At 44.1% G+C, this 28000-nt stretch overlaps 1 protein-coding gene across 1 annotated transcript in view; it reads left to right on the forward strand.

Annotated features, from left to right (window-relative positions):
- The window catches only part of adisspb (adipose secreted signaling protein b), a 148450-nt gene that overhangs the window by 89277 nt on the left and 31173 nt on the right, over positions 1–28000 (forward strand). Inside the window, exon 4 of the mRNA XM_087991706.1 lies at positions 21146–21268. Coding sequence (XP_087847832.1) covers positions 21146–21268 — 123 coding nt within the window. The remainder of the gene's footprint in view (positions 1–21145; positions 21269–28000) is intronic.

A 28000-nucleotide genomic window follows, 5' to 3' on the forward strand; every position in this document is an offset into this window, starting at 1 on the left:
TAGCTCCAGTGAATAAAGTCCCATCCTGTCCAGCCACTCAAACCCTCCATTTCTGGTAAAATCCTGGTAAATCTTTTTGGAACCCTCTTCAATTTAAAAGTATTCTTCCTATAGCAGGACGATCAGAACTTTACATAGTACTCCAAAAGTGGCCTCACCAATGGCCTGTAATACCCCTCAACATGACATTCCAACTCCTCTATTCAGTGGTCTCAGCAATAAAGACAAGCATGGTAGACATCTTACCATCCTGCCTACCCATGATGAACGTTTCAAAGAATTATGTACCTAACTCCCTCAGTCTTTCTGTTATATCAAATTAAAAATGATGTAACACCAGGTTTACTCCAACAGGTTTATTTGGAAGTACTAGCTTTCGGAATGCTGCTCCTTCATCAGGTAGCTGTGGAGCAGGATCATCAGACACAGAATTTATAGCAAAAGATCACAGGTGCATGCAACTGAAATGGTATATTGATATATCGAGGCCCTACCATTAATTATATAAGTCCTGCCCTTGTTTTCGTTTTACCAAAGCGCAACACCTCACATTTATTCAAATTAAACTGTATCTCCCACTCCTCAGCCATTTGGCCCAATTGATTAAGATCCCTTTGTAATCTTAGATAACTGTCTTCATTGTCCACTGCACCACCAATTTTGGTGTCATCCACCATACCTCCTAGAGTCTCAGTGAAATTATTTATATAAGTAACAAAAAGCAAATCTACACTCGTTCCACTTTCCAGCACTAGGCCCATAGAATTGAATGTGACGTCATTTCAAGTACCTATTAAAGGTTGTAAGGTTTCCTGCCTCAACTACCCCCCACCCCTGTACGGACTCCCCAGCCACGAAGCACTCTATAGGGATTGGATTGAGTTTCTGTCACCTTGCGTACCTTGCCACCAGCAGCGATAAGCAAACCTCCCAGTGATCAGAAGCAAAATACTCTGGATGCTGAAGATCAGTAATACAAAACAAAAAGTGCTGAAGAAACTCAGCATGTCTGGCATCATCTGCGGAGGAAAAAACCAAATAGCCAAGTCTCCTTTGGAACCCAATCTGGTTTTCGATGTTGCATGATGGATGACTGCTTGCTGCATTCAAGATGGCGCCGGAGCGTGGTGACATTTTGCGAGCTCTTAATCTTACAAATATTAATCTTACATATCTTACTGTTCTGCTGTTCTAAATCTCAATTGTAAGTCTGTCTCTCTGTCTTTGCACCTTCTCTGTGGCTGTAACACTGTAATCTGCTACCCTGATGCCCTTTGTATGGCATGATCTGCCTGTACAGCACACAAAACAACACTTTTCACTGTATCTTGGTACATGTGACAACAATCAATGCTTAGACAACCGAGAAACCCGGGCCTCAGTTTAACCTGTTGTGTGTAAAATGGTGCCCCTGACAGTGTGGCAGTCCTTCAGGGCTGCATGGGAGTGCCAGCTTTAGTTCCAAAGAAGATTCTTACTGGACCGAACGTTAACTCGGTTTCTTTCTCCACAGGTGCTGTGGGACCTGCTGAGCTTCTCTGGCACTTTCTGTTTCTGTGGCTGCGTCAGGTGTTGGTTGTCACATTTCACAGGCTTCGGGTTTTGAAGTAAGAATAGCGGCCATCACTTTGCACACAGTAAGATCCATGATCTGTGTTGTGATGTTGGTCATCCAAGCTGCTTACACGAGCTGATGTTGGACACCTTGTTGGCTTTGTCTCGGTTTGGTTGTGAGGCCTTAGCTGAGGAGGATCTATGAGGGAGGGGAGTGGGGGAGAGTGGGGATGGCCAAGTGAGGATTGTGGGGGTTTGGGAATCAGTTCCTGCCACCGTGGTTTGTGGCAGACTCTGGAAACTGTTCAGAAATAACACTTCAGATCTGACTAATCTGACTGCTGTCTTCAGGCCTTGCTTAGTTCTCCAGGTGGGGACAGCTCGTACATTAACCAGTTAGTAATCTGTAAAAACGTAATCACTTTGGGATTCTGGATTTCTGGACACTGAATTACTGCTTCTGTTCAGGTTGTCGTTCTTTCTCATCGACTAATTTCTTCACTGTCTGTGATCCCAATTTGTTCACTTTTCCGAATTGGGCCTTCTTCAGGTGCAATTCAGGAATGATCATTATCGAGATATTCAGCAACAGGTTGCATCATCGCTACACAATGCACAGCCCTCTCTCTCCCTCCCTGTAAGTGGAAGTAGGCCATTCAGCCTATTGAGTCTGTTCTACCATTCAATGAGATCGTAGCTGATCTAATAATCCTCAGCTCCACTTCCCTGCCTTTTCTCTGTAACTTTTGGTTCCCTTCCTTATTAAGAATCAGTCTACCCCAGTATTGAATATATTTTAAGATCCAGCAATCTCTTTTTCTCCCTCCCTCTCTTTCTTTCACTCCCTCTCTCTCCTTCCCTCTCTTCCTTCTTTCCTTTCTCTCTCTCTCTTCCTTCCTCTCTCTTTCTCTTCCTTCCTTTCTCTCTCTCTTTCTTTCTCTTTCTTTCTCTATCTCCCCCTTGCTCTCTCTTCCCCCTTTCAGTCTTCCCATCCCTTTCTCTCTCTCTCTTTCTCTCTTCCCCCCCCTCTCTCTCTCTCTCTCTCTCTCTCTTTCTCTTCTCTTGCTCTCTCTCTTGCTCTCTCTCTCCCCCTTTCTCTCTCTCTCTCTTTTCTTTTTCTCTCTCTCTCTCCCCCTCTTTCTTTCTCTCTCCCTCTCTTCCCCCCCCTTTATTTCTCTCCCCCTTTCTCTCTCTCTCCCCCTTTCTTTTTCTCTCTTTCTCTCTCTCTCTGCCTCCCCATCTTTTTTCTCTTCGTCTTTCTCTCTCTCTTTGTCTCTTTCTTTCTCTCTCCCCCTCTCTCTTTCTCTCTCTCTACCCACTCTTTCTTTCTCTTTATCTTTCTCTCTCTCTCTTTATCTTTCTTTCTCTCTCTCTCTCCCTCTCTTTCTTTCTCTCCCTCTTTCTCTCTCTTCTGTCTTTCTTTCTGTCTTTTCTCTCTCTCTCTCTCGCTCTCTCGCTCTGTCTGAATTCCCCCGCTCCTCCCCAATGCTTGGCACTACACTTAATTGTTTCTTTATAATTTGGTTTTGTATTTTTTCGAGCTGCGGTAATCATTCAGGTTAAAAGTGATCCCTGTATTAGTTAAAACATCCCTGCTCAACTCTTTTGACTTGTCAGGAAAGCAGCCTTTCAGTGTGAACACACCTTCTCCTACAGCTTTACCGTCTCTGAGGCAGGAGCATGTTGCTTCAGGAGGCTGAGCCTAAACTCTCGACTGGCAATCCTAACGCAGTACTGAGGGAGTGCTGCACTGTCACAGTCGAGGTACTGGGTACTGGTGTAGTGGTACTGTCACTGAGCTAGTAATGTAGTGTTTCAGGCTTGGCAAATCTCAGCATGACAACCTATAGGATTGAAATTAAGTTCAGTCAATAGTAACCATGAAGTTGGTTAGAAAAACCTGTCTGGTCCACTAATGTTCTTGTAGCGAAGGAAATCTTCCATCCTTACCTAATACGATAAGATTTAGGACCAGAGGTAGGCCATTCAGCCCATTGAGTTCTGCTGTGCCATTTGGTGATATCACGACTGATCTGATAATCCTCACCAGCATTTTCATTCCTTGCCCTCATTGCTCAATCTGGCCTACATGTGACTCCCAGGTGCACTGTAATGTGGTTGACTCTTAACTGCTCTCTGCAGTGGCTGAGCAAGCCGCTGCGTTCAAAGAAAATTAGCAATGTGCAACAAATGTTGACCTTGTCAGTGACAAGAACAGCTGAGGAATGAACTTAAAGCAAAAGTTGTTAAATCTGGGCCATGTCTTCCCTGTCAGGTCTCACAATCCCACAACACTTTTTAAGAGATGATTTTCTCTGGCATCCTGACCAATGTATCCATCGATCAATGTATTAAAACAGATTGTTCTTTCTCCTTCACGTTCATGCTACCCATGATGGATTTTCCACTCTCTTTCTTGACCGTGTGTCTGTTGAGCACAGTAAAGTTGTCAAAGCAAGAAATGTTGTACTAGTCATAAATATTAACTCCCATTTCTTCTGCCAACCACCCCGAGACTGTAAACAAAAAAAAAACAGAACAGCTGATGCTGGAAGTCAGAAACAAAACCCAGAAATCACTGTGAAAACTCAGCAGGCCTAGCATCAGCTGTGGGAAGAAAGCAGAGTTTAACATTTAGGTTCCAGTGACCCTTCTTCAGAGCTCTTTATAACCGTTATGAGGAAGGGTCACTGGATCTGAAATGCTAACTCTGAGTTCTCTCTGCAGATGCTGCCAGACCTGCTGAGTTTTCTCAGCGATTTCTGTTTTCCATCCTGACCGAGACTGTGACAGGAACCCTTCTCTCAGTTCTCTCTCACACATAGCTGAAACTTATAGACATGCTGCTATCCTGGAAGGTGAGGAGCCCCTTACAGTACTTTCTTAAGGCAAAAGGTGGCAATAAGATTTTCACGTAACTGGGCACAGGGATAAATGTTGACCTGACAGTCGGGTAACCGTTGTTTTTTGCGATATTTACAATGGGATCTTCTATGTTGAGCTGAGAGGAAAGACAGGCCCTCCTCTTAATGTTTTAACCAGAGAAACAGCACTTGCGACTGTGCTGCACTTTGAGTGCACTTCATTTGGTGTATTGCGTTGATGGGAGGTAACACCTTTAAGGTAAATCATGAGACCATGTCCCTGCGAAGGTGGCCATCAAAGATCCCCCTTTGGAGAAGAACAGCTGCCTGGGTCAAAATGTTCTCATCCTCTGTACCACCAATCAGAAACCCATTGTGGTTGGTAGGAGCTTACTCTGTACACAGTTTCTAGGTCAAAACCATGTCTGATGTCAATATTCAGGCTCAGAGCTCCCGATGGAAAATCCTGAACTGGGTCTCGAAATGTGCAAGTATCCGGAGAAAGAATGACAATCCCCTCACCCTGCTGAGCATGTAAAAAGGCAGCTCCTGTCAACATCATCCAACACACGCGCTCACACACACTTACCTTAAATAACCTTACATTTTCTGTTAGACACAATCTGATTTTTCAATGACGCTGAACATTAAGAGATTTGCAAAGCAATTTAACAAATGACATGTTTTTCTCTTTTAATGTGCAATGTGATTCTAAATTAATAAGTTGAAAAAAGATCTTTGAAACCTGTACTCCAAGCAAATATGTAAGAGGTTCCCAGTATGTTGTTGTTCCATTTTTTTCAATTGCCCCCTTCCTAAATCTTTTCTCTTGCACTCTCTGTCTTCTTTCCTCTCTTATTTATCTCCTCAATTTCTCCCTGATCCCTTTTATCTCAATCTCCATTTCTCTCTCTCCTCGCTCCCCCCAATCCCTTTTGTCTCAATTGCCATTTTTCTCTCTCTCTTAACCCCTTTCTCCCTTAAATTTCTTTCCCCGATTTCTCTCCGACCATCCTGCCCTGTCCTCCTGCTGTTACCCTGTCCCCTCCGTCTCTTTGCTCTGCTACTTTCCATGCCCTCTGCTTCCGCACTCCCCTCCACTGCCTTCCTTGGCCGTTCCCACTCTCCCACTGAGATGTCTTCCTTCTTATTGTGAATGGGAGGAGTCCCTATCCTTGATTCTCTGTTTGTCCAGGAGCCATTCTCAGTGTATGAGGCGAGGGAAAGAGTCTATAAACTCTCGAGCTTCACAGCAACAGAAGGGGGAGCACTACCAATGACCCCTTGGGGGTGTTTGGAGGCATCAAGCCTAATGCAGACCCCCCCTCTGAGTGACACAGATTGCCTCAGCCTTAACTAGACCTCAAACCCTGGGCTCTCCCTCTATGTACAAGTCCATCCAGTGCTGGGTTCACTGTTGCCAAGTGATGCTTTGGGAGGCTGCGTGCTTGCTTTTCAAGGTCAGAGCGGGTGATCATGTTTAAATTCATTGCGAAACAGAATAAAAGTCTCTCGGATAGAGTTAGTCGCTAAGCAACAGAGGCTTTGGCATATTGTGTACAGCTTGCAGTGTTTAGTTTTGTCCACTTAGCTTTTTGAGAACATTTATGGAAGTGTTTTAACCACACGCACAAATAAATGATGCCTTTTTTTCCCTCAAAGAAAAGATCATATGAGTTTACGGGCAATTAGGAGTAATCTTCGAGGTGTTTACTGTGTCTGCCTCCAATGATTAATGGAAAGAGTAGTTGCTGCCAGCAAAATAGGGTGGATGCTTGTGCAGTCAAGATGGGATTAGGAAAAAGAAATTAAAGGATTTCTTGTTTTTACGACCTCAGGACGACCCTGAGTGCTTAACAGCCAGTGAAGTATAGTCGCCCTTGTATTGCTGCTGTGAGTGCAATAGGCAGCTTGCACACACTGAGCTCACACGAGGTGCACTGAGACAATGACCAACCTCATCTGTTCGGATGTTGCTGGTTGAGCAAGAAATATAGACCGACTGACTAAGAGGAACGGACCTCCTCTCGAGTGTTGCTGAACTAAACGACATGATGAGGGGCAACATGGTGACTCCATGGTTAGCACTGCTGCCTCGCAGCATCAGGGACCCAAGTTCGATTCCAACCTCTGGCGACTGTCTGTGTGGAGTTTGTGCATTCTCCTCGTGTCTGTGTGGGTTTCTTCCGGGTGCTCTGGTTTCCTCCCAAAGTCCAAAGATGTGCAGGTTAAGTGGATTGGCCTTGGGATATATAGGATTAGTGGGATACAGTATGTCTGGGAGGATGCTTTTCAGAGGGTTGATGTAGACTCAATGGGCTGAATGGCCTGCTTCCGCATTGTAGGGATTCCATGTTTCTGAAGCTTTGTGTCTTTCACTCATCAGGACATGCAGAAGAATGTCTAATTTTGAACTGAAGATTTCGGTGTTGGACTGAGGTGTACAAAGTTAAAAATCACACAACACCAGGACTCCAGGTCTTTTTCAATATATAATTTCAGTTGCATCACACTCGAAACTTTTGCTATAAATTTTGTGTCTTATGATCTTATAACTCCACAACCACCTGATGAAGGAGCAGCGCTCCAAAAGTTAGTTTTTCCAAATAAGCCTGTTTGACTATAACCTGGTGTTGTGTGAATTTTAATTTTGAACAGTTGCAACAAAATACTATCTTCAATTTTGGTGTCCGTGCTATAGGAAGGATGTATAAAACTTTAAAGATTTACAAGGATGTTGCCAGAGTTGTTGGGTTTGAGTTATAGGGAGTGGCTAATTAGGCTGGGGCTATTTTCCCTGGAGCGTTGGAGGCTGAGGGGTGAAAGTTATGAAATCATGGGGGGCATGGATAGGGTAAATGGACAAGAACTTTTCCCCAGGGTTGGGGAGTCCAAAACGAGAGGGCATAGGTTTGAGAGAGGAAAGATTTAAAAGGGACCGAAGGGGCAACTTTTTTCATGCAGTGGGTGGTAAGTGGATGGAATGAACTGTCAAAGGTGGTGGTGGAGGCTGGTACAATTACAACATTTAAAGGCATCTGGATGGGTATATGAGTAGGAAATGTTTACAGGGAAATGGGTCAAATGCTGGCAAATGGGATGAGACTTATTTCGGATATCTGGTCAGCATGGACAAGTTGGACCAAAAGGTCTGTTTCTGTGTTGAATGTCTATTTGATTCTATGACTATTAATCAGAAATAATTTTAAGACTGTTGGTCCTTATCCCAGAGGGGTTGGAATTCAATTGGGGGAATGTTTACTTTCATTTATTTCAATTCCGTTATTAACATTACGACTTTGTAATGGCCACAGTATGTATCCTTCCTGGAGTCATAGAGTCATAGCGATGTAGAGCATGGAAACAGACCCTTCGGTCCAACTCATCCATGTCGACCAGATATCAGACCCTTTGGTTCAACCAGTCCATGTCACTCATAATCCCAAACTAAACTAGTCCCACCTGCCTGCTCCTGGCCCATATCTCTCCAAACCTTTCGTATTGATAAACTTATCCGAATGTCTTTTCAATGCTGTAATTGTACCAGCATCCACCACTTTCTCTGGCAGTTCATCCCACGCATGAACCACTCTCTGCCCCTCAAAAGTTGTCCTATTTGCTCACCTTAAACATATGCCCCCTAATTTTGAACTCCCCTACCCTAGGGAAAAGACCTTTGCCATTCACCTTATCTGCGCCCCTCATGATTTTATAAACCTATGTAAGGTCACCACTCAACCTCCTACGCTCCAGTGAAAGAAGTCTCAGCCTTTCCAGTCTGTTTTTATAACTTAAAACCCTCCAATCCTGGTAAATCCTTTCTGACCTTCTCCAGTTTAATGATATCCTACTTATAACAGGGTGACCAGAACTGGACAGTGTACTCCAGAAGGGACCTCACCAAAGTCCTGTACAAACTCAATATGACATCCTAATTCTGATACAAAGGCCTGAGCAATGAAGACACGCATGCATGCATGCATGCCAGTCCAGTAGTTATTGCCCATCCCTAATTAACCAGAAGGCAGTTCACCACATTGCTGCAGGTCTGAAGTCACACATAGCCTAGACCAGACCAGGTAGGGATTTCCTTCATTAGTGAGCTAGCTGGATATTTTCCCCCAACAGTCAGCAATGTATTCGTGGTCATCATTAGACTCTTACTTCCAGATTTATTTTTATTGAATTCAAATTCTACCATCTGTTGCAGCAGGATTTGAACCTGGTTCCCCTGAACATTATCTCAGCCCCTGGATTAACAATCCAGTGATAATACCACTAGGCCACCATCTCCTCTTCAAAAGTATTTGACGCATCTGGTGCCACGCATAAGATTATTACACAATATTGGGACTCTTGTGATTAAGGTTAATACTTAGCATGAAATGAATATTCATTAATGGACAAAGAATATACCATTCGGAGGGATATAATGGAACGATGTAGGGTAGATGGGCTTCAGATTAGTTCTACAGGTTGGCACAACATCGAGGGCTGAAGGGCCTGTACTACACTGTAATGTTCTATGTTCTTTAATGTATGGGCTAACACAATTTCAGCCTCTAGAATATAGTGTGAATAATTGATTTAGCTGAGGGAATGGAGTCAAAAGCATTGAAGTTTCCTGACTGTTTTGGACCAGACCAAGCACCCTCAAAATATATCAAAGAGATAGCCTAAACCCTAACTTTTTGTTGAAAGGCTTTGTAAGGTTCTGGATTTCAGATATGATTTGATTGGTCCACTCCAAGACTTTAAACAAAACATACTTTATTCTTGCAACACAGTTAAAATACAAACAAAAAAATGACAAATTGGCATTATGTTAATTCTATTGAAATACTTAATAAAATTACATATTATTTAACTGCTAATCATCAGCTGTTCCAATATAGCGGCATCCCATAAACACCCTTGGTAAAGGCAAATTGAGCAAAACAGATTTCCCTCATGCGTTATCTCCTCTTCAGGCCAGGAGAAAGGAACACTTTGAGGAACAGATGCTAGCCACAAAGAAAGAACTCGAGTTTTCTGCTGCTGCAGAGAGAGGGCTTTATCTCACAGCTGCAACAGCCAACTCTAAATCCTAAAGAGGAGAAAGTGAGGACTGCAGATGCTGGAGATCAAAGTCAAAAAGTGTGGCGCTGGAAAAGCACAGCAGATCAGGCAGCATCTGAGGAGCAGGAGAATCGATGTTTGGCTTGGCGTCATTCCCAATGAAGAGCTGATGCTCGAAACATTGACTCTCCTGCTCCTCGGATGTTGCCTGACCTGCTGTGCTATTCCAGCACCCACACTTCTTGACTCCAACTGAAAGCAAAACAAAAGCCCCGGTTCCGCGTGAACCTGACTGCATACACTCATGCTTTTTCCATGCTAAAAACAACACTCAGGGAGCTCAAAGCTGTTTACCAATTACTTCTGAAGCAGACATATCAGCACCATGATGTCACCAAGGTTAAGGATGAGGTTTCTAAATTCTTGGAAGAGCAGAGTCGGATTAGAACAAGTCAACATGGATTTAGTAAGGGGAGGTCGTGCCTGACAAACCTGTTGGAGTTCTTTGAAGAGGTGACAAGTAGGTTAGACCAGGGAAACCCAGTGGATGTGGTCTATCTAGACTTCCAAAAGGCCTTTGATAAGGTGCCACACGGGAAGCTGCTGAGCAAGGTGAGGGCCCATGGTGTTCGAGGTGAGCTACTGGTATGGATTGAGGATTGGCTGTCTGACAGAAGGCAGAGAGTTGGGATAAAAGGTTCTTTTTCGGAATGGCAGCCGGTGACAAGCGGTGTCCCACAGGGTTCAGTATTGGGGTCGCAGCTGTTCAGGTTATATATCAATGATTTGGATGGAGGGACTGGGGGCATTCTAGCAAAGTTTGCCAATGATACAAAGTTAGGTGGACAGGCAGGGAGTACTGAGGAAGTGGTGAGGCTGCAGAAGGATCTAGACAGTTTAGGAGAGTGGTCCAGGAAATGGTTGGTGGAATTCAATGTGAGCAAATGCGAGGTATTGCACTTTGGAAAAAAAGAATACAAGCATGGATTACTTTCTAAACGGTGAGAAAATTCGTAAAGCCAAAGTACAAAGGGATCTAGGATTGCTAGTTGAGGATTCTCTAAAGGTAAACATGCAGGTTGAGTCCGTGATTAAGAAAGCAAATGTAATGTTGTCATTTATCTCGAGGGTTGGAATATAAAAGCACCGTTGTGCTACTGAGACTTTATAAAGCTCTGGTTAGGCCCCATTTGCAGTACTGTGTCCAGTTTTGGTCCCCACACCTCAGGAAGGACATACTGGCACTGGAGCATGTCCAGCGGAGATTCACACGGATGATCCCTGGAATGGTAGGTCTAACATACGAGGAACGGCTGAGGATCCTGGGAATGTATTCATTGGAGTTTAGAAGATTAAGGGGAGATCTAATAGAAACTTACAAGATAATACATGGCTTGGAAAGGGTGGACGCTAGGAAATTGTTTCCGTTAGGCGAGGAGACTAGGACCCGTGGACACAGCCTTAGAATTAGAGGGGGTAAATTCAGAACAGAAATGGGGAGACATTTCTTCAGCCAGAGAGTGGTGCGCCTGTGGAATTCATTGCCGCAGAGTGCAGTGGAGGCCGGGACTCTAAATGTCTTCAAGGCAGAGATTGATAAATTCTTGATGTCACCATGAATTAAGGGTTAGGGGGAGAATGCAGGTAAGTGGAGTTGAAATGCCCATCAGCCATGATTGAATGGCGGAGTGGACTCGATGGGCCAAATGGCCTTACTTCCACTCCTATGTCTTATGGTCTTATAATAACCCCACCTCCCCCTTGCAAGAGAGACAGCTCAGAATGGCTCTTAAAGGCACAGCATCATTATTTAACAATACAAAATTAAATGGAAAATGAAGCTATGAGAATGATTTTACAATCATACAGTACAGAAGAGACCATTAGGCCCATCGAATCTGCATTGGCACAAACTAATCTAAATCTACAATAGTCTCACTTGCCAACCCTTGGCCCACAGGCCTTGAATGTTGTGACATCTTCTATCCTTACCCAGTGTGGCCTGCACTTGACTCTAGATCTGTAGCCATGTGGTTGACTCTTAACTTCCCACTGAAATGGCTGAGCAAACCACTATTAGGGCGGGCAACAAATGCTGGCTTTGCCAGCTATGTCCACATCCCATCTCAGTGTATTAGGAAATAGAGTAGAATGGACACACGACCTGTGGAATAAATGCCCTTTAGGGAAGGAATCTGCCATCCTTATTTGGTCTGAGACAAAGAAACTGCAGATGCTGGAATCCAAGGTCGACAAGCAGGAGGCTAGCAGAACACAGCAAGCCAGGCAGCATCAGGAGATGGAGAAGTCAACGTTTCAGAACTGGGGGTGGGTCTGACCTACATGTGACTTCAGACTCAAATAACAAAAAGCAAAGAACAAAGAAAATTTACAGCCCAGGAACAGGCCCTTCGGCCCTCCAAGCCTATTCGGATGCAAATCCACTGTCTAAGCCTGTCACCCAATTCCTAAGCATCTGTATCCCCCTGCTCCCCGCCTACTCATGCATCTGTCCAGACGCTTTTTAAATGAATCCACCATGCTTGTCTCTATTACCTCTGCTGGCAAACCACCGCCCTCTGTGTAAAGTACTTGCCGCGTGTATCCACCTTAAACTTTTCACCTCTCACCTTGAAAGTCTGACCTCTCATTATTGAATCCTTCACACTGGGAAAAAGCTTATCTCTATCTACCCTGCCTATAACCTTCATGATTTTGTAAACCACAATCAGGTCCCCCCTCAATCTCCTTTTTTCTAATGAAAACAATCCTAACCTACTCAACCTCTCTTCATAGCTAGCACCTTCCATACCAGGCAACATCCTCATAAACCTTCTCTGCACCCTCTCCAAAGTGTCCACATCCTTTTGGTAATGTGCCAACTAGAACTATACATAGTATTTTAACTGCAGCCGAACCAATGTCTTGTGCAATTTTAACATGACCTGCCAGCTCTTATACTCAATACCCCATCCAATGAAGGCAAGTATACCATATGCCTTCTTGACCACTCTATCTACCTTCAGGGTACAATGGAGCTGAATTCCCAGATCTCTCTGCTCATCAACTTTTCCCAAGGCTCTTCCACTTATTGTATAATTCGCTCTAGAATTAGACTTCCCAAAATGTATCGCCTCACATTTGCCTGGATTGAACTCCATCTGCCACTTCTCCGACCAACTCTCCAGTCTATCTATATCCTCCTGTATTCTCTGACAGTCCCTTATGCTTTCTGCTAAGCCACCAATCTTTGTGTCATCTGCAAACTTACTGATCATACCAACAGTGCCCTCTTCCAGATCATTTATGTATATCACAAACAACAGTGACCCCAGCACTGACCCCTGTGGAACACCACTGGTCACCTTTCTCCATTTCGAGAAACTCCCTTCAACGACTACTCTCTGTCTCCTGTTGCTCAACCAGTTCTTTATCCACCCAGCTAGAACACCCTGCACACCATGTGACTTCACTTTCTCTATTAGTCTACTGTGGGGAACCTTATCAAACACCTTACTAAAGTCCATGTATATGACATCTACAGCCCTGCCTTCATCAATCAACTTGGTCACTTCCTCAAAGAACTCTATTAAGTTGGTAAGGCACAATCTCCCCCGCACAAAACCATGTTGCCTCTCACTGATAAGCTCCTTTTCTAAATAAAAATAGATCCTATCCCTCAGTACCTTCTCCAGCAACCTTCCCACCACTGACGTCAGGCTCACTGGTCTGCAGTTACCTGGAATATCCCTACTACCCTTCTTGTACAGGGGACAACATGAGCAATCCTCCAGTTCTCCAGCACCTCACCTGTATTTAAGGATGCTACAAAGATATCTGTCAGGGCCCCAGCTATTTCCTCTCTTGCCTCCTTCAGCAATCTGGGATATATCCCATCCAGTCCTGGGGATATGTCCACCTTAATAACCTTTAGCCCACCCAACACACCTTCCCTACTTATGTCAATGTGATCCAGAATAATCAAACTTCTATCTCTAATCTCAACATTCATCATGTCCCTCTCCTCAGTGAACACTGATGCAAGGTAATCATTCAGAATCTCACCCATTTTCTCAGGTTCGACACACAGCCTTCCTTCCTTATCCTTTAGTCGACCAATCCTCACTGTTACAATACTGGGGGGAACCCCTCTGCTAATTTAAACCCGACACACAGAGAAGCTCAACTCGCGCCGTAATTTGGTAAATTTCGAGAGGCAAAGAACTATCCTAGAGGTCACTATATAAAGCAAAAATTAACCATTTTATTCTTCAAAACCAAAAGAGAGCATGAGACAACTATTTACAACCGCTTTCTCTTAAACTTATCTTTTACCTCCCACTGTACAATACTGGTCCAACTTTTTAAAAATCCCAATTAAGATGTACAAAAAAGAGTCACATTTCAAAACCAATCAGCTTTGTCAATTCTCCTTTGTGGATCTTCCTCTGTCGATTTTTCTCTATCATCTTTTCTTCAGTATTCTGCTTCAGGTCTTTCATATGAACAGGTACCCTTCCAAGAGCTCTTCAGCTAGCAATCTATACTTGTTGGTGTTCTTGGCAGTTCTCCCCCTAACTGTTCAAAATGTCTGGTTTTATATCCAAAACATTGGGTCATTTCATTAGTTTGATGCTGTCAAAATACTAAATTCAAATTTGATTCGATTTTGGTATCTGGAGCATAATTTACACTGGTTGGCCAAATTTGAATTTGTTTTTGTATCATGGCACCTCATCTGCTTTATTGGTTTCACAGTTAAATGTTAAATTTTAAATTCTTTCAGCATACTCTGTGCCTCTCTACATCCATGCCAGCTTCCGGTCTCTCTTAAAGGTACAGTACATAACACCTTCGTAACCCTCATAGTACCGTGGTTGACTCTTAACTACCCTCTGAGCAATTAGGGATGGACAATAAATGCTGGCCTATCCAGCGACACCGTCATTCCAAAAAAGTAGCACAATGCGTAGTTGTCTAATTTGGCACAGAAAAATAATAACGTAGAGGTTTTAATCCGGAGAGAAAAAGAAATATTGGCATTCAGAGGTGTCTGGGGGTGTCCTTGTACATAGATAAATAGGTACAGCAGAAATCAGGAAGGTAAATAGTAAGTTAGCTTTTGTTACAAATGTGTTGCTGTGTGAGGGGAATGAAGTCTTATTGCAATTAAACAGGACATTGATGAATCCATACCTGGAAGACAGTGTACAGTTTTGGTTTCCGAGTCAAGTGGAGACTTGCCCCGGATAAAGAGCGGCAAAAATTCACTTGGGTGATTGGTGTGAAGGGAGTGTCTTGTGAGGAGACATTAAGTATACCTGGCTGATAATACCTAAAACTGAGAAGAATAAAAGGTGATCAAGTTGAAGTATGTAAAAGTTCTAAGGGGTTTGACTGGATGGGCACTGAAAACATGTTCCACCAGGCTAGCGAATCTAACACAGAGCATCAGAACAAAGGATCGGCCATGTTGACTGATGTAAGGGGAAATATCTTCACTCAAACAGATGAGTCTACTCTCGAGAGCTGTGGATGCTCAGCCATTGAGTGCATTTAAGACAGACATTTTTGATCACTAAGGAAATTTAGAGACCTCGGACTATCTGGGGCAGTTTTGGAGAAATCCTACTTGTGAGGATACATTGAAGAAGTTGGAACTTTTCTGTGTGTAGCGACAAACACTGAGAGGAAATCTGATGGAGAGTTTCAAAATCATGAGCGGGCTGGATAATGTAGTTAGGGAAAAGCTATTCCTGTTCAAAAGGGACAAGAACAAGAGGGAATAGAATTAAAATGATTGGCAAAAGAAGCAAGAATTATCTGAGTAAAACATTGTCACACAGTGGAGTAGTTAGGATATGGCGTGAACTACCTGGAAGTGTGGTGGAAGCAGGTTCAATTGAGGCTTTCAGGAGGGGCATTGGATGGTTATTTCGACAGAAATAACATACAAAGGTATGGGACGAAAGGACACAAAGTCATGCTCCTTTGCACACCCAGTACAGGCACAGTGGGCCAAATGGTCTCCTCCTATGCTGTGACACTTCGGTGATTTGTGAATGTAAGTTTAGCGTTGAATGGTGAAGGAAACCTGAAGGGTCAAGTCCAGCTCCTATCTTGTCCTCATGCTTGAGAGGTTGAAGTTCAGCTCAAATTATAACATACTTCTTTCCAAATGAAGCTGAAAACTGGGACTGTAGTAGTTACTGAACAGTTCAGGTCCTGCACTCAAATCTGGATGAATGGATTTTGTTTTGTTTCTGTTGATTGTCTTTCACTGAATTATTGAGACACAATGCCATAGAGTCATAGAGATGGACAGCACAGAAACAGACCCTTCGGTCCAACTCGTCCATGTTGACCAGATATCCCAACCCAATCTAGTCCCACCTGCCAGCACCTGGCTCATATCCTTCCAAACCCTTCCTATTCATATACCCATTCAGATTCCTTTTAAATGTTGCAATTGTACCAGCCTCCATCACTTCCTCTGGAAACTCATTCCATACACACACCACCCTCTGAGTGAAAACGTTGTCCCTTAGATCTCTTTTATATATTTCCTCTCTCACCCTAAACCTATTCCCTCTAGTTCTGGACTCCCCCATCCCAGGGAAAAGACTTTGTCTATTTATCCTATCCATTGCTGCTCATGATTTTATAAACCTCTATAAGATTTGGTGGCACGGTGGCACAGTGGTTAGCACTGCTGCCTCACAGCGCCAGAGACCAGAGTTCAAATCCCACCTCAGGCGACTGACTGTGTGGAGTTTGCACATTCTCCCCGTGTCTGCGTGGGTTTCGTCCGGGTGCTCCGGTTTCCTCCCACAGTCCAAAGATGTGCAGGTTAGGTGAATTGGCCATGCTAAATTGCCAGTAGTGTTAGGTGAAGGGGTAAATGTAGGGGAATGGGTCTAGGTGGGTTGCTCTTCGGAGGGTTGGTATGGGCTTGTTGGGCCGAAGGGCCTGTTTCCACATTGTAAGTAATCTAATGTAATCTAATCACCCCTCAGCCTCCGACGCTCCAGCCTGTTCAGCCTCTCCCTGCAGCTCAAATCCTCCAACCCTGGCAACATCCTTGTAAATCTTTTCTGAGCCCTTTCAAGTTTTGCAACATCTATCCGATAGGAAGGAGACCATAATTGCACGCAATGTTCCAACAGTCGCCTAACCAATGACCTGTACAGCCGCAACATGACCTCCCAACTCCTGTACTCAACACTCTGACCAATAAAGGAAAGCATACCAAACGCCTTCTTCACTATCCTATCTACCTGCGACTCTACTTTCAAGGAGCTATGAGCCTGCATTACAAGGTCTCTTTGTTGAGCAACACTCCCTAGGACCTTACCATTAAGTATATAAGTCCTGCTAGGATTTGCTTTCCCAAAATGCAGCACCTCACATTTAGCTAAATAAAACTCCATCTGCCACTTCTCAGCCCATTGGCCCATCTGATCAAGAACATGTTGTAGTCTGAGGTAACCTCCTTCGCTGTCTACTATACCTCCAATTTTGGTGTCATCAGCATACTCACAAACTATACCTCTGATGCTCACATCCAAATCATTCATATGAATGATGAGAAGTAGAGGGCCCAGCACTGATTCTTGTGGCATTCCACTCAGTCTGAAAAGCAACTCTCCACCACCACCACCCGCTGCCTTCTACTTTTGAGCCATTCTTTATCCAAATGGCGGGTTCTCTCTGTATTCCATGATCTCTAACCTGGCTCACCGGGAACCTTGTTGAACGCCTTACTAAAGTCCATGTAGATCACATCTACCGCTCTGCCCTCATCAATCCTCTTTATTACTTCATCAAAAAACTCAACCAAGTTTGTGAGACATGATTTCCCACGCACAAAGCCATGTTGACTATCCCTAATCAGTCCTTACCTTTCCAAATACATGTACATCCTGTCCCTCAGGATTCCCTCCAACAACTTGCCTACCACCGACATCAGGCTCACTTGTCTGTAGTTCCCTGGCTTGTCCTTACCACCTTTCTTAAACAGTGGCACCACGTTAGCCAACCTCCAGTCTTCCAGCACCTTGCCTGTGACTATTGATGATACAAATATCTCAGTAAGAAGCCCAGCAATATCTTCCCTAGCTTCCCACAGAGTTCTAGGGTACACCTGATCAGGTCCTGGGGATTTATCCACTTTTATGCATTTCAAAATATCCAGCTCTTCCTCCTCTGTAATATGTGCATTTTTCAAGATGTCATCATCTATTTCCCCACATTCTATACCTTCCATGTCCTTTTCCACAGTAAATACTAATGCAAAGTACTCGTGTAGTATCTGTCCCATCTCCTGCGGCTCTACACAAAGGCCGCCTTGCTGATCTTTGAGGGACCCTATTCTCTCCTTAGTTGCCCTTTTATCCTTAATATATTTGTAAAAACCCTTTGGATTCTCCTGAACTCTATTTGCCAAAGCTATCTCATGTCCCCTTTTTTGCCCTCCTGATTTCCCTCTTAAGTATACTCCTACTGCCTTTATACTCTTCTAAGGATTCACTTGAACTATCCTGTCTATACCTGACATATGCTTCTTTCTTTTTCTTAATGTGGCAGATTTGGTTTCAACTGTAAGACAGAAATTTGTTGCACAAAAAGAAATAAAACTGAAATGAAGCAAACTATCCCCATGTGATGCAGTGAGAAAGATTTCAAATACACAGCAAAACAAAATTTCAGCTTCTCCCCAATATCATTATGCTACATGAATACCACAGAAAGGGTTGGAGGAACAAAGCAGGTCCAGCAGCATCTGGAGAGTGAGAAATAGAGTTAATGTTTCAAGTTCAGCTTTAGTCTTACTCAGAACAAAAAGGAACTGTAAAATTGTGCTTCTCTTTTTGCTGGTGTAGATAGATAGGGGAGAAGGCTAATTTGGAACAGAATGTAGGAGTGCCCACAGCAGAAGATCAATGGGAGTGATTAATGGGGATAAAGGAGATTAGGAGATGTTAAATAGGTGTAAATGTTAGAGTGGAGGGAAATGAAGAAAGCGACATTAGGGGGAAGGCATCAGAGATTAAATAGTAAACAGAATGATAGTATAAGCAGGTTGGGTGTGATATAAAATTCTGCATAAACTTGAGGGGCAATATGTTTTTTTTAAACTTTGTTTATTCATTCACAGGAATTGGGTGTCATTGGCTAGACCAGCATTTATTGTCCATCCCTAGTTGCCCAGAGGATCGATAGGATTCAACCACATGGCTGTTGGTCTGCAGTCTCTTGTAGGCCAAACCAAGTAAGGACTGCAGTTTCCTTCCCAAAAGGACATTAGTGAACAAGATGGGTTTTTCCCAACAATTAGATTTGTGTGTTTTTTTTAATTTCACTCCTGCAAGATGTGATTTTGAAACTATGTCCCCTAGATGCCCCACCAACAGAAATATCAGTCTTTCTATCAATCTTAACTGTTCCTCTTTAATCTTTTGAAACCTTTGATTAAATTGCCCTCTGCTGACCTTTGAATTTCCCAGGAGTACAGCTGTATCCCTACCCTAGGACACCACGTGCGATTCTAGTCAATTCACATTCGAGGCTGGCCTTTACTTTTCCGAAGCTGTGGTACCCAGTTTGCTTTGAGATCAGCTGAGCCAGACAGCACGTCCGTTTAATGGCCCAGGTGATAGCTGGCTCCTCCAGCAAGGCAGCATTCCATCTGTCCTGCACTGGGACCGCCGGCCTTGATGAGAACTCCGTTCTGCATGCTTTGTTTTGCTGATCTCTAAATGTAGCCGCTGTGCTGAATGAGCCATTGAGTAGGGATCCTGCCTGAAAACTCCCTTGTACTCCCCCTCCCAGATTTAGGATGCAGGCTGCCATTTCCGTAGTCAGGCCTAACTGTCGTCCTGTCAGTCCCACGTTCAATGGTTTAGTTATCCAGTGAGGATAACTGGGATAACAGTGTTGTCACATTACTTCACCAAATATAGTTACAAAATGGCTATCCATTAATCCCCACAAATGACCCCACAGAGACGGGGTCAATTGTTGACGGAGAGACTCTGCTGATTGTACTGGAGGGGCTGCAGAGGAGATTCACCAGGATGGTGCATTCAAGCAATGAAGAGGGACTGGATACGCTTGGATGGTCTTCTTTGGAGAAGAGCAGGTTAAGAAGGGGCACCTGATAGAGGTGTGTCAGATTTTATGAGGGGCATGGACAAGGTGGGTAGAAAGCAGCTGTACCCTTTAGTTGAAGTATCAATAACAAGGGGACATAGTCTCAAAGTGAAAGGCAGCAGGTTTAGAGAGCAGTTGAGGAAAATGCATTTCCACTGGGAGGATGGTGGTGGAGTGGAATACACTGCCTGGGAGGCTAGTTGAGGTGGGAAGCCTCAAAACCTTTAAGAAGTACTTGGATGAATATTTAAAGTATTGTAGCATGCAAGGCTGTGAGCCAAGTGCAGGAAAGTGGAACTAGTGTTGGGAATTGTATATCTTTGCTTGAATCGACTTGAAGGGCCAAAGGGTAATGCCATGTCTGATTCTATGATGCTGCCCAGATCCTGACCACACCATGTCCCATTTTACCCATCACTCTGTGCTCATCAGCTTACATTGGCTTCTGCTCCACAAATACAAGTTTTCCAAATTCTCACCCTTGGTTTGAAATCTCTCCATTGGTGCACTCCTCTCTCTGTTCCTGTGACCCCTGTAGCCTTACAGCCCTCCAAGATATCTGCGGTTCTCCAGTTCCCGGTCTTCTGCATATCCACATTTTCCATGGTTCCCAGTGTTAGCAGGTGCTTCTTCATACGCTGAGGTCATGGGCTTTGATGTTTCTTTGTCAAACCTCTCTAGCCCTCTCCTCCTGTTAAGCCAACCCTTAAAACCTCCCACTTGTGCCGGGACTTCAGCATCTGTGTAGCTCAGTGTTAAGATCTGTTTGATAATGTTCCACAAAGTGCACTAGGATGTTATAGACTATAGAATTCCTATAGTGCAGAAACATGGCCTTTGGCCCAACAAGTCCAATCCGACCCTCCGAAGAGTAACCCACCCAGAACCATTCCCTCTACCTTATATTTACCCCCGACTAATGCACCTAACCTACACATCCCTGAACACTATGGGCAATTTAGCATGGCCAGTTCACCTAATCTGCTCATCTTTGGATTGTGAGAGGAAATTGGAGTACCCGGAGGAAACCTGTGCAAACAGGGGGAGAATGTACAAACTCCACACAGACAGTCGCCCAAGGCTGGAATCGAACCTGGGTCCCTGATGCTGTGAGGCAGCAGTGCTAACCACTGAGCCACTGTGCAGTCCCTAGCTTCATCCACACATGTTCCATCTACGTCCACACAAAACTGCAAGTTGTTATTGAGAAATCAGGTATTTCTAAGGGTCTAAAGTGAGGGCAGCAGATGATGGAGATCAGACTCAAGAGTGTGGTGCTGGAAAAGCATCTGAGGAGCAGAAGAATTGATATTTTAAGCAGAAGCTCTTTGTCATTCCTGATGAAGAGCTTATGCTCGAAACATCGACTCTCCTCAGATGCTGCCTGACCGGCAGTGCGTTTCCAGCACCACACTTTTTGACACTGGTTTCTGAGGATCCAGGTTGCTTGGATTTTGTTTTAGCCTTTCTTTTGTGTAATTTAAAAATAAAATTGACCTTCACTCCTCCTGTTGCAGGTTACCAAGTTAAGTGTGAATACATCGCCCACAAGGAAGGCGTGGTCAGAGAAGAAATGGTTTTGGCCAGCAAGATTAATGATCGTTCCCCTGTAAAAGTCACATTGCAGGCCCGAGTCCTGGGTAAGTTCATTGTTTTTCCTCTCTGAGGCAGTGTGTCCTGTACTGCGCCTGGTATCTGGGATGGTGCCATTGCTGTGCTGACCGGGTTATGTGTGATATTCTGGCTGGAAAATGTGCTGAAATTGAGCAAATGTTTTAGGACGCAAAATCAGGCAGTCTGGGAACCCCATCAAGCTGTGCAGCTTTAAAACCAAGTAAACCATCCCCTCAAGAGAAATATTGATGCATAATGCCAACTTGTGACAGTCAACAGAAGAGCAATAGTGTACAGCTCGTCCATGTGTTTGACCCTGATCATAGAAACTCGTGAGGGGTGACCTTCTAGAGGTTTATGAAATCAAGAGGGGCATGGATCAGGTAAATAGACAAGGTCTTTTCCCTGGGGTAGGGGAGTCCAGAACTAGAGGGCATAGGTTTAAGGTGAGATGGGAAAAATTTACAAGGGACCTAAGGTCCAACATTTTCACACAGAGGGCGGTGCATGTATCGAATGAGCTGCTAGAGGCAGTGAAGGCTGGTAGAATTACAACATTTAAAAGGCATCTGGATGGGTATTTGAGTAGGAAGGGTTTAGAGGGATATGGGTCAAATGCTGGCAAATGGGATTAGATTGAATTAGGATATCTGGTTGGCATGGACACGTTAGATCAAAGGGTCTGTTTCCATGCTGTGCATCTCTATGACTCTCAACTTAGAAAATAGGAGCAAGAGTAGGCTATTCAGCCCATTTAGCTTGCTGTCACCATTCTGTATGATCATGGCTGATCATTCAATTCCATATCCTGTTTTTTTTTCTTTCTCCCTGTACCTTTTGATCCTTTTAACCATAAGAACCATCTCCATCAGAAATTGCAGGAGAAACTCAGCAGGTCTGGCAACATCTGTGGGGAGAAAGTAGAGTTAATGTTTCAAATCCAGTGACCCTTTTTTAGAAGGGTCTGCCCAGAAGGTGGGACAGCACAGATGCTGATGACCTGCTGAGTTTTTCCGGCAATTTCCATTTTTGTTTGAGATCTTCAACATCCACACCTCTGTGCTTAATTTGGCCAAATCTAGCTCCCCGTTGAAAACATTCAATGTTTTGGTCTCAATCACTGTCTGTGGGAGAGAATTCCACAGGCCCACCACTCTGTAGGTGCAGAAATCTCTCCTCATCACAGTCTTAAAAGAACTACCCTGTATCCTTAAACTGCTACCACTGGTTCTGGACTCATGGCTCAGTGGGAACTTGTTGGGCCGAATGGCCTGTGTCCACACTGTAGGGATTTTATTCTGTTCTTATTCCGTGAATCATCAGTAAAAGATGAATCAGGATAAAAAATCTAACATTCGTGGGGTCTGTAAAGTGTTAAAAATACAAAGATGGAAATGTGTTGCTGGAAAAGCGCAGCAGGTCAGGCAGCATCTAGGGAACAGGAGAATCGACGTTTCGGGCATTAGCCCTTCTTTCAGGCTAATGCCCGAAACGTCGATTCTCCTGTTCCCTAGATGCTGCCTGACCTGCTGCGCTTTTCCAGCAACACATTTCCGTCTCTGATCTCCAGCATCTGCAGACCTCACTTTCTCCCGTTAAAAATACAAAGCCTTGTAAGCACCATTCTCTGTTCATATTTGCCTTTTTAAAATTTGTTCCTGTGATATGGAATTCACCGATACGCCGACACGTTTCTCTGCCACCTTGAGTCAGTGTCTGTGTTCACCTTTCATTGTGCGAGGGTTAACGGAAGGAAGCCATGTTGGAACTGTGGTGGCTCTTTTTCCCCTTTGACCCATTCACACCCTTTGTCCCCCTATCTCAGCAATTTCATTTCCTTCAGGGCGTCCGTCTGATTCCTCTTTGATAGTCCCTGTTGAGTTGTTGTACTCCCCTTTCAGGCATTGCATTTCATATCGTGACATTCACTGTAAGAAAACAAATTGGGAACGAGTGATGTACCACTGGGACCAGCGCTGGGGGTCAATATATGTGAATGCCGTGAGTGAGGGAAGGGCACTGACTTGAGCCAAGTTTGCAGATGTCACTAAAATAGGTGGGAAGGCAAATGATGAACACAGAATATGCAGAGGGATATAGGCAGGTTAAGTGAGTAGACAAGAACTTAGCATGCAGAATACAGTGTGGCGAAATGTGAAGTTATGAACTATGGCAGGGAGAATAGAGGAGTTGAATATTTAACTGGCAGAAAGTTACAGAAAGATTTGTGAGTCATCGTCCACAAATCTCAAGAAAGCCTATCATCCACGGTCAGTGGGTAATAGGGAAGACAAATAGAATGTTAGCCTTTATCTGAAAAGGAATGGAGTTTAACAGGAGGGAGGTTCGCTAAAGCTACACAAGGCACTAGTCAGATCACAGCTGGGATTCTGTGAACGGTTTAGGGCCCCCGATCCAAGGAAAGATATGTTGGTTTTGGAGGCAGTCCAGAGCAGTTTCGCTCGGCTGATAATTGGTATGAAGAGACCGGCTTAAGCGAGTTTAATTATTTTGGATTTGTACTCGTTGTAATATAGAAGAATGAGAGGCAATCTTATTGAAACCAACAAAACTCTTAGGGAGCTTGACGGGGTAGATGTGAAAAGGATGTTTCCCCTTGTGACAGAGTCTTGGACCAAAGGGCATGATCTGAGAATAAGGGGTCGCATATTTCAAACAGAGATGAGGAAGAATTTCTTCCTTCAAAGGGCAGAGAATCTGTGGATCTTTCTTTACTGCAGTGAGCTGTTGAGGCTGCATCATTATATTTAATCAAGTTTGAGATAGACATTAATCAGTAAAGGGATAAAGGGCTATGGAGAAAAGGCAGGGAAGTGGAGCTGAGGATTGTCAAATCAGCAATGATCTCATTGAATGGCGAAGCAGACTTGATGGGCTGAACGGTCTATGTTTTATGACCTTTTGTCAACCACTTTGTCTCTGTGTCCTCTTGTTATTGGCCCTCTGCCACTTGGGACTGTCACACCTTGCTTACTCAATCAAAAACCCTCAATTGTTGAAGACCTCGATCAAATCTCTTCCTAACTTTCACTCTTCTGAGGAGAACAGCCTAGCTTCTCCGGCCTTTCCACTGAATCCTTCATTCTGGGTGAACCTCCTCTGCACTCCCTCTGCACTGAGGTCACACCTTCCCTGTGGTTAAATGGATCTGCTGTGGGATCCTGACGAGAGACTAACAGCCTTTTTCTGATTCTGAGATAAGAAGATATATATATATAGAGAGAGAGAGAGAGAGACAGACAGACAGACAGAGAGTGTCTTTGTTCTAGGTCCAAACTTGTTCATGTTGTCAAAGTATTGGTGCTTTGGAGCCCAGCTTGTTGCCATGTACTGTACACTGTTGCTACATAACCCCAAATGGTTTCCAGGACTGCTGCTACATGCCAAGGGCAGCTGCACTCATCGGTGGCTGTGAGATTTTAATTCATCACTGCATCTCTCTTATCAAGTCAGCAGTGTGCACCATGTCACTGCAGCATTGTTCATCCTGCTGTGTGCAGCACTAAGCACATTGTCAACTTATAACCGAGATATTGACAGATGATCGTCAGAGGCACATTGAGCAAACTGTGGGCGAAGTGCATGTCTCTCTGAGTCACAAGGTATTAACCACTGTCGTCTATTGTTACATAATGACTTTCTCTAAGCGCAAGAGTAAAGAAAAAAGATAATGACTTCTATAGAGAATCCTCAATGCAGTGAAACACCTCAAGGTGCCAAACACGAGTATTATAAAACAAAAATTTGGCAAAGAGCCACTTCAGCAATAACTCATAGAATGTTGTGTTTTATTGTGAGGGAAATGCAACAGCAGGGAAGTTATGCTTCAATTAGACAGGGCATTGTGTGACCACATCTGCAGTATTGCGTACAGTACTGGTGACTGTACTCATGGAAAGACGTTAATCTGTTGGGAAGCGGTTCAGAGAATGTTTACTAGACTAATACCGAGAATGAGGAAAGGCCAGACATGCTTACCCTGTTTCCCCTGGAGTGTAGAATAATCAAAGGTTGTTAAATTAAAACATTTAAGATCCTGAGGGGACTCGACCAAGGTGGATGTTGGAAGGATGCTTCCTCATGTGGGAGATCTAGGAATAGGGCTCAGAGCCCATTTCAGATGGAGATGTGGAAACATGTTTTTTTTTGAGGGTCCCTTCCTCAAAGAATCTTTAAAAATTCTTAAGGCAGATTGCCATGGGGATGAAGGATTATTGGGGCTATGTCGGAATGGAGAGTTGGGTATTAAATGGTGGGAGCCGGATTGAAGGGCCAGGTGGCCCCTAATCTTGTTCCTTCATTTGTGTGTTCATATTTCGAGGAGATATTGAAACCATTGACCAAGGCTTAACCACCGAGAGGGGATTGAAGGAGTGCTTAGAGGGCACACAGAGAGAGAGAGAGAGAGAGAGAGAGAGAGAGAGAGAGATGGAGGAAGTCTCAGAGCTGTTGGATGATGAGATCTGACTGCCATTCATGAAATAATGAAAGTCAGCGATGCTCATGAGGTTCCGATTACAGTGGCACAGATACCTCAGAGGATTGCAGGGCTGGAGGAAGTTACTGAAGAAGAGACAAAGCCATGAAGGGTTTAAAAACCAGGATGAGGTTTTTAAATTGAGGCATTGTTTAACAGCAAGCTAATGTAGATCAGCGAACACATTGGTACAGGATGAATAGGACTTAGTGCAAGCTAGGATAGTGGCTGCAGTGTTTTGGATATGCTCATGTTTAAGGGTTAGTTTGTTTCCAGAAACAAGGACACCTTTTCAGGTGCTTCATTCAATACCTCTTCATCCCCTGTCCTCAACTCATCACTGACTCTCTCTGAATCTGGCTTGCACTCTCCTCTTCCTGCCATTTACTCTTCAAAGCCAATCTTACAGTTTGCAATATGGTCAAACCCTGATTCATAAACCCATTCTCCCTTTCTCCTGCCCAGTGCCATTCCATTGCCAAGCACTACCGACATCTAGTCACCCTTAGCCCCTGTTATCGGCCATGGTTGAGTGGCCAACCTGCCTGCCTCTAAGTCAGATGTTTGTGGGTTCATGTTCCATTTGAGGATATGAGAATGAAAATCTACACCAACAGTCCGTTGCAATTCTGAGGACTCGCTCTATTGTTGGGTGCAATGCCTTCTTCAGATGGATGTAAAAGATCCTGTGGCACCTTTTTTTTCTGGAAATAGAGCAAGAAAGTGATCCCAATGAGCATGGTCTCTGTTGTTCCCTTGACCACTATCAGAAAAACACATCATTCCCATAGTGCCCCTCCTCTTTTTGTCTGATAGTTTGCTTTGCTCAAACAGGCTGTTATATTTCCTGCATTACACCAGTGAATACAATTCAGAAGCATTTCATTGGCTACAGAGTGCTTTGAGATGCTGGAGCATCATGAAAGAGACTACATACATGCCCATCAGCATACTTTCCAACCCATTATGTGTGGGGGAGCATGCCAAGGCTAGCACCAGACATAACTAAAAGTGAAGTGTCAACCTGGTGAAGCTACAACTGAGGAGTACTTGAAGAAGCAGTAAGTGATAGATAAGGCTGAATGATCCTATAACTTTAAGCTCTGTGTCCCAGCCTCACCCAGTCACAAATGATGTTGGACAGTTAACCAACTGGAGGGGTGGACTCAGTGGTTAGCATTGTTGCCTCACAGCACCAGGGACTCAGGTTCAATTCCAGCCTTGGGTGACTGTCTGTTGTAGAGTTTGCACATTCTCCCCATGTCTGCTCAGGTTTCCTCTGGCTGCTCCAGTTTCGTAGAATCCCTACAGTGTAGAAACAGGCCTTCGGTTCAACAAGTCCAGACTGATCTTACAAAGAGCAACCGATCCAGACTCATTTCCCTATTACTCTACATTTACCCTGATTAATACCTCTCACATACACATCGCTGAACACTATGGGCAATTTAGCATGACCGATTCACCTAACCTACACACCTTTGGACTATGGGAGGAAACTGGAGCATCCGGAGGAAGCCCAGACAGACAAAGGAAGAATATGCAAACTCCACATAGACAGTCGCCCGCGGCTGGAATCGAACCCAGATCCCTGGTGCTGTGAGACAGCAGTGCTAACCACTGAGCCTCTGTTTCCTCCCACAATCCAAAGATGTACAGGTTAGGTGACTTGGCCATGCTAAAATTGCCCATAGAGTTTAGGAATGTGTGGGTTAGGCGCATTAGTCAGGGGTAAATATAGAATAATCAGGTAGGGGAATAGGCCTGGGTGGGTTACTCTTCAGAGGGTCACAGCTCATTCTACAGCATTAATCTTCAGCACTGAAGCCTTCGCTTGCTGGAACATTGTCAAGGCCCACAGTCTTTGCAATATCCAACACTTCAACTATTTCTTTACATGACTTTTTGAGCCAAATGGCCTGTTTCCACATTGTAGGGATTCTATGATTTTATGAAATACCCTCAGCCTCGATAATGGAATAGCCAGAACGTCATTGCAAAAGATAAGGCTGAAGCATTTACAAGTTTCAGGCAGAAGTGCATGCCTAATACATGACCCATCTCAGCCTCTTCTCAAGCTCCCCAGCATCGCAAAGTCCAGACCTCAGCCAGTTTGATTCACTCAACATCATGTCAAGAAATAGTTGAAGTGTTGGATATTGCAAAGTCTGTGGGCCTTGACAACGTTCCAGCAAGCGAAGGCTTCAGTGTTGAAGATTGATGCTGTAGAATGAGCTGTGACACTAGACAAGCTGTTCCA

This window comes from Chiloscyllium plagiosum, unplaced genomic scaffold (assembly GCF_037043375.1).
Source record: "Chiloscyllium plagiosum isolate Xiang-an unplaced genomic scaffold, Cpla_swu_hap1 HiC_scaffold_1, whole genome shotgun sequence".
Taxonomy (NCBI): Eukaryota; Metazoa; Chordata; class Chondrichthyes; order Orectolobiformes; family Hemiscylliidae; genus Chiloscyllium; species Chiloscyllium plagiosum.